Here is a 15,749-nt window from a genome sequence, read left to right on the forward strand (position 1 = left end):
CTGCTCTGTGCAGTTCTGTACCAGCTAGGGCTGGTTAGAAAAATGCATTTTTCTTAAGCACTCTAATTTGTTGAACAAATCCTATGATTTTTCCAGAAGTAAAAATATAAGGACTAGACTTGGTGATTATGTGATGATGGTAAAGATGAGTTTTACTACTTTGTTTCATTTTAGTGTAGTAATTTTCACTGATGAAATACTCTCTACAAAGTCCAGTCTTACCTGCTGGAAAAAAAATGCATCCGTGGATAGTTCAGTTGTAGATAAGAGTTAACAAACTTCTGAGTTTAGTATCGTGTAGGCATCAGGAATTAAGTCTTGGCAAGATGACTGCAGAACTTCATGGTCAGTTTGAGTTACTGGAGCACTAAAAATTTCTTGCTGCTGTGATTTTCAGCTGTCCTTACCTGTACAATGTGTTACTTCTTTGGAATATGTCCACAATGTCTTAATCACAATTCAGAACACCTTGTGTAGCTTTTTTCAAATATTTTAGTATTTTTAAGAGGGCAAAATATGTCACTTGCTGTTCAAAAAAGTGTTACATACTATTCTCTTCCCAGGCCTCACAATGAATTGCCTTATTGAGCTATGCCCATTGTACTTTTCAGGGGAGATGGTCAATAAATGAATAGTACAGAAAGAGGATGGACCGTTACTCTTTTTTACTAGTCCAGTCTTCAAGCTTTGTCTTGGTGCAGTAGTTGAGGAACAGTAGAGAGATCATGAGAAACTTGCGTGTATAATTGAAAGGGTATCTTGGGGAGCACTTGCTTTGTTCAATGAAGTGAATGTTTGCTTTTAGTATTGAGGGTTGGTTTGTTTTTTTTTTGCCTAAGTGTGTCACTTGACACAGGGGAACAGAACACTTTCTAAGCTGCTCAAAATGGGTTTTTTAAGCTTTGTAAGTGCAGCAGAGGAGGAAATAATGCAGACCTAAAGTTTATGAACTGAATAAACCACATCTGGGAACAAAAAGTAGTGCGAGGAGTTGCACATTGAGCAGGAAATCTAACAGGGATGTTCTGGCCAGCACGTGGTGCAGGAGGAAGCAGCCTGTCACGGGACAGTCAGCATATGCTATATAGGGTGGGAGGAAGAACTGACAGACTGCTGCTGAGTATGGGAGAGCAGAGTAGGCTTGTGTCCATCTTCTCTCATAATACCTAAGGACCACAGTGACCAGCTTGTACAAACAAGAAGGAGTTAGTGGAAGAAGTTGAACAGTAAGTCCATACACATACTGCTTGAGACCAGTAGGAGGGGGTAGTCATGATGGTGACAACCCAAAGGACACAGTCCTTTGCACTAGCCAAAGCAACTACAGCAGCATACTGGAGACTCCAGGCCAGACACAACCCTGGGGAGAGTGTGGCTGCAGTGGGTGCTTGGAGCTTCTCAGAGGTTGAGGGTGACCATGGACTCACCTGCACTGGTCAGGACACTGAGCTGCCAGGTGAAGCAGGCTGGATGGCATCAGGAGTGTCAACAGGAAAGCAAAGGTACTTTGTGGGCATGATAAAAGTAAGAAGCCTAATCCCCCACTGCATGAAAGGGAAGGGAAAAGACAGAGGCAATGCTTAACCAGAGAAGGACTGTGATTTTCTTGCACAAAAAAATAAGGAAGCTTTTTCTCCAGCTGCGTCTACTGAGACAAATGTAGGGCCCTGACAGCCAGAGAGGGTTTGAGTTTCGTTGAAAGATGCATCTAGTCATGTTGTCAAAGCCAGTGAGGCTGAAGGAAGGTGACAGGTAGTATTCAGGTACTTCCTTCCTCAGAGGGATGAAGGCACCCACCCTGCCCATCAGACCTGTTTTTAGCTTGCCTAAGCCCATCTCTAGTATGTCGCTGGTGTCATGGGCAGGACTTCGGGGGTTTTTATGTCTATGGTACCCTCTTCGAGGAATGACTTCTACTAGGAAGAAACAGGGTGCACCTGATGAAGATAATTATCTCTGCTGACAGGGTTGCTAACTGTGAAGGGTTTAAACTAGGTTTGTTTCTTGTGTAGAGCAAAGCCTGCAGGTATGTGGGAGCAAACACAGAAAGAGTCTGAGGGATACCCCTCGCAGCAAGAAATCAGGGTGACTGGGATAATTTGAAGTTCTTTTCCACAAACAAATGTACAGCAAGAAACAAGAGAAAGATGAAGTCTGTGCAGCCACAGACCTCTGACATCACTGGGATGACAGAAATATGGTGGGATACTCACACAGCAGGAGTGCTACAATGGATGGTGACAAGCTTAGCAAGCAGGCAGGGAGGAGGTCCACAGTGGAGTAGTCTGAATGTGCAGAGCATAAATGGAATAGAAAAAACCCTGACAACAGGTTGTCAAGGTTAAGAGGGAGGCCAAAAAAGGGGCTATTGTGGTAGACACCTGCAACAGAGCACTTGACCTAGAAAAGCAAGAGAATGAAGCCTTACTATTTGAAGAAGTATCCTGACTGGATGCTATGGTTTTCATGGGGATTTTTAACCACCTCCCATTTGTAGGAAGAGCAACATGACAGAACACAAACAAGCCAGGAGTGTCAAGGACCATGTTTTACTTGGGAGCTGGAGAGGGTGGGGAGGGATACTCTATATCTACTACCTATGGATAAGGAAGAAGCACTCAGATGCAGTAGTTAATGGAAACCTTGGCTACAGTGACCATGACTTGGTGGAGATAAAAATGTCCTGAGAGCAGAGAGAAAGACAAGCAGCAGAGTAATAATCTTGGACTTCAGGGAAGCAAACCTTATCTGGTTCAGGGTTCTGTTTGACAGGAGCCCATGGGAGTCTGCCCTGAGAATCTCAGGTACACGTACAGGTCACAGGCTGGTTGCCTTTCAAAAGAATTCCTTCCACTACGCAAAACAATGCGTAGGCATTGCAGGAGAACACTCTGGCTGACTGAGAAACTCCTGGCTGAGCTCTAACGCAAAAAATTGTATGGAAAGTGGAAATGAGGATGTGCTACAAGGGATGACTATGGAACTGCACTGGCATACAGGAATGGTACAAAGGACATCAAAGCTTGTCTGGAGCTGAAGCTAGCAAGGGATGCGAAAGCAGCAAGAAGGGTTTCTGCAGGTGTGGCACCAGTAAGGGGAATATGAAAAAAAAAGACATGAGCCTGCTGCTGAATGGCGTAAGTGCCTAGTAATACAGGTAAAGAAATAAACACTGAGGTACTGTTTCTTTTTCACCTCTCTCTTTGCTGGCAAGGTCTGTTCTTAGGCTTCTTTGAAAGGTCATGGTGATCAAGGGACATTCGTGATGACTGAAAAAGGAAAATGTTATGTCTAGCGTTTAAAAAGGTGAGAAAAGAGGATCCAGCATGCTGCAGACCAGGTGGTCTCACCTCAGTCCCTGGGAAATTTGATGCAGGTCCTCCTGACAGCCATTTCTAATTATGGGAGAGATAATAAGGTGATGAGAACAACCAGCAAAGGTTGAAGGCAAATTGTGACTGACCAATGTGATCACCTTCTATCATGGCTCTGAACACAACAGTGGAAGTAATTTTCTTTGGCTTTAGCCAGTCTCCCAGAGCAACTATGTATACAAATTGTGGACAGATAGGCTGGATAAAAGCAGCTTCACAGAAAAGGCCCAGCGGCAGCTGTGAAGCGTGAAAGCCTGGAAGCAGGAGTCAGTGTGCAGGCTGAGGGAAGTGGTTATTTCCCCTCTATCCCCTTGCTTGTGAGACCATACTCAGAGTATTGCCTTCAGCTTGGGGTCCCCTGGTGCAAGAGATGCCAACAAAATAGAGTCCAGTGGAGGGGCTAGAGAATGGTGATGGGGCTGGAGCTTGTGATCCATCAAGAGCTGGAACTGTTCTGCTTGTAGAAGAAAAGGTAAAGTTGGGTGGTTTAGCTGTAGACTTCCATGCTTATAGAGGGCTGTATGGAAAACAGACCTGGACTCCTCCTAGAGGTGCACAGTGAAAAGGCAACAGTCAGATTGCATAGAGCGAAATTCCAGCTGCACACGTGAAATTAAATATAAATAAAAAATCACCATGAAAAAAATTCTGAAAAAAAATTTTAAACAAATCACCAGGCCCTAGAGCAGGTTGTGAATTCTCCATCACTGGAAAGTTTTAAAATTCAAATGGACAGACCCAAAGCCACCTGATCTAGTTTTGAAGTTTGGTCTGCTTTGACCAGGAGTCTGGACCTCCAGAGAACCTTTTCAACCTAATTTGTTCCATGATTCTACCAAAACAGACCTTTATATTGAAGACTAGTTATTATGGGGATAGATAGACCCTATCTGGCTGCCTCTGTGCTTGCAAACTACCCTGTTTGCATGTTGAAATAGTTTTGGTACAGTTTATCAATGCAGGTGTTTATGTACAGACAAACTGTCCCATGGATACAAGCCAGCATTTGCAAATACAGTAATTTAACATTCACTCTACTGTAAGGTTTTAAATCTTATGTCCTTGAAGAAATCTCTTAGAAAATGTAGGCTTAGAGCATAATTGAAGAGTGCACTGTGTAACTGCAGCTAGTCCTTAAACTTGGTGTATCTAAGTTTAAAAACAATCCATAAGGTTTCTACAAGTTGTTTTGCAGTTTCTTAACAGCTTTAAGTGTTTTGTTTCAATTGCTCTGTGCTGTGGGGAAACCGCAGCAGATGCAAGGGAGTAAAATCAGGTCATTTGCACAGTTACCCTGTAAAAGTATCACATGCACTTTCATAGCAAGAAACTTCTTCAGCTTTTTTTCTCTGAAATGGAAAAGCTTCCACCATGTGCTCACAAGATGGTCTGTCTCAGCTGACAGGTGTTCTTCAGGGCATGCTGCAAGGGGTGTTATTGGGAAAAGGCGAGTGTGTGGCAGAGCAGTGATTCCAGTTACATTTTTGGCTTAGGTGATTGTGTCAGAATCGCTTTTAAACTGATGTTCCCTTTATGTTTCAGGCATATAAATCTGGTGGTTTCTATTAGCTTATGTGATGAAAAGCTCAGCTCCACAGTTCGAAAGGAGGACAGAGGAGCAAGGTGACTTGTGCAGATCCAACTGTGACTGCTGGGGACTGCTCTGATCCAGCAGTTCCCTTCCTGAGGTGTGGGGCTGTGAGGCTCAGCACTCCGCAGCCACCCAGACTGGCAAGCCCCTCAGAATGTAACCTGCAGTAGCACCAAGCCTCTGGCTTGGGGAATGCAGCCCACCCAGGAGCTGAAACATGACTGGAAAATGCTGTGCTAGGGAAGGGGATGGTGCAGTCCATCTACTTTTTTTGTAGGCGAATGTTGGGTTATGGGATTAAGGCTCAACTCTTTAGAGTGCAGAGGAGCAAAGGCAAGGGGAAGCCTGATACTGAACAGGAGCTCCCAAAGCTGAAGCCCCCTTCCCTGTGTCTTCCCTGGACCATCCCAGGAGAGGCACCAGCGCACAGGTCTCCAGGCAAGATCCTGGGTCACCTCATGGGCTGAGTGACCTATATGGGCATGGGCTGATGGTGGAATATTGGAGAAGACCATTTGGGGTGTGCATAAGTCCTGTTCTGGGATATTTAGAGGAGAGATCATGGTAGTTTGGGGGAATAAGAGTGGGCAAAGAGCGAGAAATGGGATTGGTTGTGTGCAAACAGTCTGCTGTTAGCAGTTTGTCTGGTCATACCTGTCCCTGACCAGTGCTCTCTGTTCTCCCTGATAACTCTTTCCAATCCTTTCTGACATGAATAAAGATGTTTAAAACAGTCTAAATAGTTCTATCTTGGGGATGAATTAGGGATGCATTTAGGCAAAATCTTGAAGCATACATTTCCTTGAAATCAATGTGATATTTGCCTACCTAAGAAATGTTTGACAGAGACTGTTTTGCAATATTATTCTGGCAACCTTTGCAGAAAAGGCACCTTTATGGTGTAAAGTGGCTGACATGTTGACTGATGTTTTCTTCATCTTCTTTGAACTGCTGTGCTTTGTTCATTAAAAGGAAACAGATAAAATTGCATGATAAGTAGTTCAAAACGTTCCACGCAAACCAAGATGGAATTACAAAATCTAAGTTCTGGTTTTCAGAGACTAAAGCAATCTTGGAGATTAGAATTATGTACACTTAAACTTCATAGTTTAACACACATTCATGGGAGAAATGTGAAATTGAAAACAATTCTTTAAGTAATCAGCTGTAGATTTAAGTAACAGAATCTGCCATTTAAAAAGTGACATATGCACATATACACCAGCTATGGTTAACTGTAGCAATGCAAAACTGGTGTTCCTCAGTTATATTCACTCAGTAGACTAAGTTAATTAGGGCCTAAGTTAAATTTTTAATTTGGCATGTGAACAGAAACTGTTAAAGCCTGAATTTTGAGTAGATTTTGGCACTGCAGGTCCATTTAAGATGGGTTCACAGATGCAGGGAAGTGCTGACATTAGAAATCTCATGTTCTCAGAGATAACTAAGACAAATTCTCATGATCTTCTTCCATGCAAGATAAACTGAAACTAATGAATACTTTCTGTCCCACTAGTTTCTGGTTTCAGCAAATGTGTGCTAACTTGATGGTACTTAATTTGAAGGAGTTGAAAGTACCAGTCAAAGAAATTAATGCATTAGGGCCATAGGTCTCAGCTAGCCTGAGGAGCTAGAGTAGGATACACTAGTATGATCTTAGTGCATAGTAGCTCTTCTGCACTGATTACTTGCATGCATGCTGTTTTGCATTAAATATCAAAATGCTTAAGTTAAACTGTGGAAAAATGCAAAGGAGCCCAGAAAGGTACTAAAATTTGTGCAGAAATCAGAGCCAAGTATCACTTTGAAAGAACCCAGACTAATCCAGTTTATTCAAAGAAAATTAAATCAAGCACATGCACACAGTTTCAATTCATATTGAAACTAGCCCAGAGAACAGTGAAGCTGAGAAGGCAATGGGTGGTAGCAGAGAGCAAGTTATGTAAAACTGTCTGAAACACGGGTGCTGGCAGCCAGCACGAGAGCCTTGGCTTGATGTAGGAAATTCTCTGTGCATTGATGAGGGGATGACTGAAGCTGTGCTCCTTTCCCTGGGGCTTGTGGCTGTGCTCTTGAAAGTGAAGCAGATACCAGCTTGGGCAGTTTAGAGTAGAGAAAAGCAGATACAAGGATTAATTTCAGTTAAAAAATTAAAAAAACTGGAGAAATAACAGCATCATATTAGAGATTAACTAAGATTTTGAAGCAGAATGTCAGAATCCCAGTTGTAAACAAAAAGTTACAAGGTGGACTTTAGTTTTGACTGTGGCCTGGTGTTGTAGGGAATGTGATAGAAAATCTGTTTGTTAGGAGAAGATGAAGAGATGCATGCCTGTAGCAGCTCATACAGACTATATGATCTCACAGCTCTAGCCCACTGTTTTATGTGCAACAGAAATAACTTGTAACCCTACACTTCCAGCAGTGCACAAAGCTTATTTGCAGTACGAACCATGCAAAGAGCCTGTGAAACACATGATTTTTAAGGACAACTTCATAAATGTCTGACACTCCCCTCTCCCTTGTTAATGGTGGGAGCAGAACCCCAGAGGTCATCTTCCTGCACCTCAGCATGTTCATCACCACATCCAGCAACAGCCCACCCCACTCAACCTCGGGCTCTGGCTATGCTGAGCAGCTCAGGTTTGGTTATGATTCTCAAAGAGGTGCCTGAGGGAGAAGGCTGTTTGCCACTTTCTATGTCTTCATTTGTCCCTTTACTGAAGAGCAGAACTGAAGGTCCAGCTCAGGCTTAGGACCATGTGGAAGCTAGAAAGCATACGGGTTAGAGAGCCATGTGTCTCATTCAACACTCAGTCTGTACCCAGCATTGGCCATTCCCACTCCTTCAGGCTTTGCACCAAAGGATTGAATCTCTGCAGTTCACCTACAAACCTGAAAGGAAAATGGGGTCACAAATATAGGCCAATTACCCATGCATCACGAAACAGGAAATCTTGCAGAACAGGCTTTTGCTTTTTTGTTTGCTCATCTCCCAATGTAGTTTGTTCTTCTGGCCTTCAAATTTTAAAAAAAGAAAAAGGATGCATCCTGACTCATGCTGTTGTATAACAATTCTCTTAATGGTCACCAAGGCTCTGTTGGTCATGGGAAGTAAACTGAACACTGTCCAGTTGGATGGTCTTTTACAATAAATAACATCTAGATATTTTCTTGTCACTACTGTGCTTTTGCTCAGGTTGACTGTTTTTATTTTCTGTACAGTAGAGCCAAATTCTGCTAATGAATCATTTTATAACTACTTGATCCTCTCTTTCCTGCCTTGAGGGGCTGGGCAAGGGAATAGAAACAAACTTTCAACAGGCGGGAACATAAAAGAGATCATTCAGATCAAGCAAGTATAATCAGTTGGAGCTTGTTTTCTTCTTCTTTGTTTCCAACAGTATAGGAGTCCAGAGGTTGAGTGATGACAAACTAACTGTGTAGCTGAAGACAGACTCCTTTCTTGGTACACCTGCCCCTTTCCTCCCCTGGCTTTTGTTCTTAACCCAAGGATTTAATCTAAAACCACAGTAGTCTGTTATTTGATACCAGCCTGGGGCACACAGGTGTTTGGAATTATCATTAGTGAACTGTGGTCTATATTTTAACAAATATGATATTTCATGGAATTTAAATCTCCAGCTCAAAGCTGGAGTGTGGAAAAATCTCTTGTGGTGAAAAATTTGAAAATGCTTTGGGGAAAACAGAAATTTTGCCATTTGAGGTATTGCCAACCAGTGGAAGGTGCTGAGAGGACAGTCCCCACTCAGCATTCTGTCTGGGAAGGGGCAGTGCCTTTGCTGTGCACAAGGTTGCACCAGTGGGTGGAATTTAAAAGTGTGATACTAAACCTACTGAAGTGAGCAAGTACAGGGACACTGATGTCTCTTATGGCCTTTTCTTAAGCTCTACATGCACATGTACATAAAACTACACAAACACAAATTTGCATCTGGCCTCAGACACAGAAAGGAGGAGGATGAAGGACAGTGGAGTATCCCCTGTTGTTTATTTGGAGGCAGAACAGTCTGTGATGAGGCACTGTGGGACCAGCATTGAAGTCCTGGTGGAGCATAGTGAGGCACACTTGGGCTATGTGGTGCAGAGATTTCCCCACTCTCTGATTTTTACAGTGGTGTTAGCAAGAGTTTGGGTTATTCTTGCTTCCCATTAATCTGATGGCTTGTGAAAAGGTAAAAACCTCTGATCTCAGAAGAGTCCTCTGCACTCATTAGTACTGAGGCCTGTCAGACTAAGAATTCAGCCACTCTAAGCACAGCATAGTTAGCCACAAGATGATGGCTTTAAAAGCCCCTTGACTGATAGTTTCAAGTGCCTTCCCTTTGTATATATGGTCTGTTTCCTCTTTGGTTTTCTTTCTGACATTCCTCTTCTCTTTTGTTGCCTTTATTCCCATATCTTCTACTGATTCCCTCTCCCCTCGATGTTATCCGTGAATTGCCCTTGCTCATCCCATCCCATTTCTCAGCTCCCAGTGGCACTGGGTTTCTGCAGTGTGACATTGTGAACCTGACTGACACAGCTGTGCTCCCACCAGCCACCTTGCCTACAGCAGCAAGGAGAAATTACTTTTGTCTGAACATGGTCCAGGAAAAGGTCATGTTGGCACCCCTGTGGCACCAACCTGCATCTCCCAAGGCATGTTCACAGGTGTGCTAGAGTCTTCACAGGTCCCTCTGGCTAAGCTGCTTAATGTTTCTGTGTGCCACATCCTCAACAGTAAAATTGGGCGAATGGACCTGCTGCAAGATGGCAGTTTGTCAGACCCTACAGATCATGAAGTTAATTACATCTCCAAGCACTGCAAGTGCCTGGGTAAATATCCTCTCATGCTGGTCCAGTCACTCTCTTCCTCTCTGACCTGGGACAATGGCCTGTCATTTCTACTCAACTGTCTGCTGACTGTGAGATGGTTTGCAGGTGACCCACTGTTTCAGTCTGGGATGGGTCTGAGGAGATAGCAATGCTATTGGTCAGAAGGAAACAAAATCCACCCTGTGTTGATCTGAGCCTTTAGAGCAAGTCGGAGTGGAGAAACAGAAAGATAACAGGTTCTCTGAAGGGATTAAAGATAGTACAATATACTTTTGTATGTGGATGGGAGGCCTCACTAACGTATCTACTGGTCTTCTATGGACCTGGAAGAAAACTCTTCAATTGCCTTCAAATCAAGCAGATTTGTTTTACCCTTAAGCACCCTATGTAGTTGCTGAAGAGTTCAGCAATGCAGGTCTGCATTTTTGGAGGTACATGTCTGTACACATTATGTAGTAGGAAGAGATGGTGGAACAAGGCAGACTGAGAGATTAAACCTTCAGATTAAACCTTCAGGAGGGACTGTGAGGCAGAATTGGGCACTCCAGAGACATGTTTAAATGTCATGGTGCAGAGTCAGTGCTTCAAACTCTAATCTGAAGTTCAAAGCATTTGAGTGGGATAGGGACGGAAGAGATCCACGTTGAGAGAGCAGGCTGGCAACTATCCCAGGAAGAAGCTGCTGTCAACAGCAGCTTCAAAGCCTAATGTGAGTTGGATGCTAAGGTACTCTAACACAGACTGAAAATCACCCTAGGCCTTGCAGTACAGAAGAAAGATGAAGAAGATGAAAGACATTTAAAGTAGGATGCTGCCACCTCAGATATAACAAGATAAAGTTGTAGGCAGTGATCAGTCTCCGCATTTAAGACTATAAAAAGAAACAAGTCTGATTCTAGTATTTTCCCATTATTAGAATAATATGATTTCAGTTTCATCAAAAATTGTCTTAAGCCCTCTGCAAAACAATGCACACTTAGTACATGGCTTGCAGCCAATTGAACTTTCTCATTCTTTCTTCTTTATTCAAATAGCAGCTTTTTATTTAACTTATAATCAAAGGGGAACGTTTAAGAAGAAAACCTTGTGCTGCCCTCAGTGAGGGGGCATCTTCCTCAGTAGGAGCTCAAAATAATTTTTAACCACAAATCTCCTGTGGCTTCTAAAAATCTTTCAGTCTAATGATCTGTCTTGCATTTTACAGTCTGTGCTGCACTCAGCTGTGATGGCAAATGAAAATTAGTGGAAACAAAGTTACAACAGAGTCATAAAAAAGCCTTCAGGAAGAACTGCAAACATACTGGCTCTTCTCACACACCTTTTGTCACAGGCTGGACAAGCCTCCTATACACCCTCCACTGCTCTTAAACAGGCAGGATCTACATTATGTGTTTGAGAACTTCTCTTCAGCTTCTAGCATGGCCTTGCTCTCACCGTCATAGGATGGCACATCCGAGCAGAGGGAAAGGTTCTGAAGTGTTTACCTGAGTACTGAAACTTCACAGCCAGTTCAGATGATGAGGAACCCACAAGGAGATAAATTACTATTGCAATGCCATACTGTAACCAGATTTTATGTTTTGAGTCATTAATCCTGCTATTGGTTCCACTTCTGTAGAGCCAGGGGAACTTCAGAATTCTGAGGTGTAGCTCAGAGTTGCCAGGGGGTAGCATCTGAGCAACAGAGGGCACGAATCTAGTAATTACAGTGTAGCTCCTTTCATACTAATCCTTCAGTAATACTATTAAGTGATGCATCAAAGTGCAAACTCTTTTATCGTATTTGTTTGGATTAAATTTTTTAAGAGACCACGCATTACCACTTGGGGTAGGAGTCCTTTCCTTTATGCAGCACTTCTGAGGCATGGTGTTCATCCCATAAAATCACAGGGGAAAATGCAGCAAAAAACCTGTATTAGTGGAAGGTGTTTGCCTGTTTTAACCCTTCCAAAGTGTCAACAGCAAGGATTTTTTGACAAGGATACAAGACAGCTTAAAGCCATAGGTGTGATTCAGGCTGATTGTATGTGTCTAGCAGCATCTGAAGGAGAACAAACACCTCTGGTCCTGCTGTCTGCATTTGCTGTGGGAAGTGGCATGACATCTTCCTCTTTTTCGGACATGAAGGCTGAGACCCTGATGACAATGAAGCAGGTTTTCCCTCCATCCTCACAAAATACAGTAAGTAAAGCTTGTGTCATGTAACACCCGTATAAGTCAAAATGGTAAAAGCAAAACAACAGCCCTGGCCAGACCCTGGATGACGGTAGTTCACTGTGTGAACTTGGACATGAGAAACACATCCTCTTGTGGAGCTAGGTGATGAAGTCCTCAGAGGCCTGGCCTGATAGTGAATGCCAGTCTTGATATCAATGTAACAAAATCCTCTTTCTGTTGGACAGGCTGAAGGTTGTTCCTGAAGGATGGGCTGCTTTGTGTGCCAGCTGCAGCAGGGTAACCCAGGTATTACTGGCACACACATGGTATGCATTGTGTGTGCATGTGTATACAGTGGCATACATTGTGTCCTGCCAGGAAAACATCATTTTCCCTCCAGAACCAGGACAGGGTGAGGCTTAGGGGATCCTTTCCAGACGTCACATATCACTGTGGGTTAGTGTGGACAAACATCCCTTGTGTGGGTGAGGCCTTCCCTCATGTTTGCAGATAGGAGTGACAATTCTCACTGAGAGCAACCCTTTTTCCACAATAAGAGGACGGGAGTTAAGCTAGACCCAACTGTATTTAAGATCAAGGTCTTGGCTCCTCTTACTGGCTTTTGCCTGACCCCTGAAATAGTTGGTTCTGTTTGCTAAATAAGGGTAAAATCCTCACTTGGAGATTTTAAAAAAAAAGCACAAAACAACAAAGAAAGAGAATGGACACGTTTCTGTTGGGTTTTTTTAAAAATCAAGCTTAGACAGCCACCAGAAGAGAAAGTCAGGTGCCAGAGCCCAGAAGAAGGTAGGGAACTGCTGCCTGTGGCAGCTGACCCAACAATCTCTTAAAAGCAGACTAAAAAACACCTTTGAGACTACCCATGTATTTAAAAGTAGACAGAAGTCCAAATGCCTCACTAGACTTCCTTGGTTCAGAGGGGGTTGAAGAATCAGTGCCGCAATGTTAAACGAAATGCAGTGGTTAGCAGTGGGCATGCTGACCCTGTGCCTTCCCATTACTCATGTTGAGAAGTCAAGGAACAGATTGCACAAACATCATGTAACCAACATTGCTTTGACAGTTTTGGTTTCTGTTTTTGATATTTGATATTAAGGTAGTCTGTTAAATGGTTCTTGTGATGTGTGCCTTGAGAGTCAGGACACTTAGTCCTTGCACTTCAGATTAAACAGGGAGAAGGTATGCTTGAGATGATTGGACAAAAGGTGCAGAGGAGCAGCATCTCTGCTCTGATGACTGACAGCATGTAGAAGGAAATGACTATGTAGGTCAGATCTCCCTTCAGCATTTCATGTAGCTGGTCAGAGGTATTTTGGAAAAAACTGAGCTTGCGAATTGGAAAAGGAATACTGTGCCTGTGAAATAATGAAAGAACAAGACTGTTGGCCCAAATATTCCCACCTGAGTTGTGATCCTGACTCCAAACACAGACTGGTGAGGTCAGATGAACATGGACAGAAAGGATACTTTCGTGGTGAGAAGGAAACAGCTGTGAAATGGTCCTTTCTTCAGGGTGGGGCTATGCTGGGTCATGTAAAGGTCAGTTCCTCCCTGTCCCTTTGTAGGAGGAAGCAGATAGAGCCAAAACTGCTCTTGTGGGGACACAGAGAACACCCATGGGGAGCCGCTGCAGATCCTGGTGAGAACGTCCTTGCTAGCATCTGGGAGATGATTCCTGAAATAGGCACTAAAGCTTCAGAGTAGTGAGAGCCTACTGAGGATGAGTAATGGACAGGTGCAAATTTAGATGTTGTCAAGCCTGGTCAGCAAAGTGAGAGGAAGATGCAGTGAAGCAGGAAGTGGTTGATGCTAGCTCACTTTCCCAAATCTCAGCAGTGAAGACAAACAAAACATCCTGAGGAGAAAGGAGCATGGGTAGCTATCAGTTGCCAGCTTTCTCAAATGTGTCCTCAGAGACACAAGTTTTTTCCCCTCAGTAAAGAACGTTTTTGTGCTGCATAGCACAGTCATACAGTCATAGAATAGTTTGGGTTGGAAGGAGCTTTTTAAGGTCATTGAGTCCAACCCTACTGTGATGAGCAAGGACAATACCATGAAGAGACGAGTAAGGTGTCTGGGCAGGTATCGAAACCAAACCAACTTCAAGCAAGATAAATCCTTTGGGGGTTCTATTGTATGTGTCTACCACTCGAACTATCTGGCATAGCTTTGCACTGGTACACCTCTGGTGGGCACCCAGTGTCTACCCAGGGTCAACCGACCACACAGCTCTGAAGTTCAAATCAATGCCAGAATGCCTACATAACTGATCTGTCCCTTTGTGCTACTGGTGCTACCTGGCAGGAGAGTTATATCTGGATACCAGGGCTAATCATCTACTATTCTTCACTATCCAGGCCTATGATATACCTTGCCTTTCCCTGTTGCACCAGGCAAGGCATTACCATCTGCTCAAGGGAGGTTATTGTCCTGCTCTACCCTGCACTGGTGCAGCTTCACCTTGAACATTGTGTGCAGTTTTGGGCACCACAATACAAAAAGGATATAATATGCATATTAGAGAGTGTCTGAAGGGGTGCAACAAAGAAGGTGAAGGGTCTTGAGGGGAAGCCATATGAGGAGTGACTGAGGTCACTTGGTCCGTTCAGCCTGGAGAAGAGGAAACAGAGGGTAGACCTCATCACTGTACACAACTTCCTTATGAGAGGAAGCAGAGGTGCAAGCACTGATCTCTTCTCTCTGGCAAACAGTGACAGGACCCAAGGGAATGGCCTGAAGCTGTGTCAGGGTAGGTTTAGGCTGGATATTAGAAAAGGGTTCTTTGCTCAGAGGGTGGTTGGGCACGGGAACAGGCTCTCCAGGGAAGTGGTCACAGCACGAAGCCTGACAGAGCTCAAGAAGTGTTTGGACAATGCTCTTGGACACATGGTGTTATTCTTGGGAATGTCCTGTGCAGGGCCAGGAGTTGGACTCGATGATCCTTGTGGTTCCCTGCCAACTCTGAATATTCTGTGATTCTGTGAATATTGTTTCAGTAGATTTAGCTGTGCTACTCCATTCTCCAACGTATCTGTCCCACTGCATTAGCAAGTTCCTGTCTTAGCGCAGACTGGATTATATTTATGGAAACAAACCCACCAGCCCATAGGAATGGGATATAAGGACAAGCATGCGTTCTGTGTGCAGCACAGAATTAATCAGCAGCAGTTGACAACTTGTTGCTCCTGTGAGGAAACGATCAGTAATGTGCCTCCTGTTGCTTCTTTGGTTTCTTTTTTTTACTTTTTTTAACCACCTCTGTAATCACAGTGGAAAAATCAGTCTTATCCTCTGTAATCACAGTGGAAAAATCAGTCTTATCCAAGCACTAACCACCAATAAGTGACTGCGTACTTGAAGACCTAGAGATCAAATGATAGCAGGTTCCCACTCTTAGAGGGGAAGTGAAAGGTTAACTATCTGCTGCAATATGAATTCAGAGCACAGCAGAGGATCCTGTGTTAATAACTGCTCTCTCTGTCATCTGCTTGGCACAACACTGCAATGTATTCCCTTTCCCTCCTAATCCACACAGATCATGGGTATGCTCAGCTATCTGAAGGGACCAAGATGCAACACTTCTGCAGTAAGAGTTAAGTGTCTGAAACATTTAAAGCTTATTAAAATAAATTATTTAAACATGTGCTTGATTATCTCACTGATCAACATCTGACCATAGAGAGGACCTGTGATGAGGACACGACTTCCTTCCTACACCAGTCTGCACAAGCGGCATCTCGGAGGTGATGGTTTAAGAGCAGTAATTC

At 43.6% G+C, this 15,749-nt stretch overlaps 1 protein-coding gene across 1 annotated transcript in view; it reads left to right on the forward strand.

Moving 5' to 3' along the window:
* Positions 1-1,272: 1,272 nt before the first annotated feature.
* CCR6 (chemokine (C-C motif) receptor 6) overlaps positions 1,273-15,749 on the forward strand; it is a 25,008-nt gene continuing 10,531 nt past the window's right edge. The window contains exons 1-3 of the mRNA XM_009072975.1: positions 1,273-1,502; positions 4,917-4,997; positions 9,512-9,804. Coding sequence (XP_009071223.1) covers positions 1,273-1,502; positions 4,917-4,997; positions 9,512-9,804 — 604 coding nt within the window. The remainder of the gene's footprint in view (positions 1,503-4,916; positions 4,998-9,511; positions 9,805-15,749) is intronic.

This window comes from Acanthisitta chloris, unplaced genomic scaffold, assembly GCF_000695815.1.
Source record: "Acanthisitta chloris isolate BGI_N310 unplaced genomic scaffold, ASM69581v1 scaffold5994, whole genome shotgun sequence".
NCBI lineage: Eukaryota > Metazoa > Chordata > Aves > Passeriformes > Acanthisittidae > Acanthisitta > Acanthisitta chloris.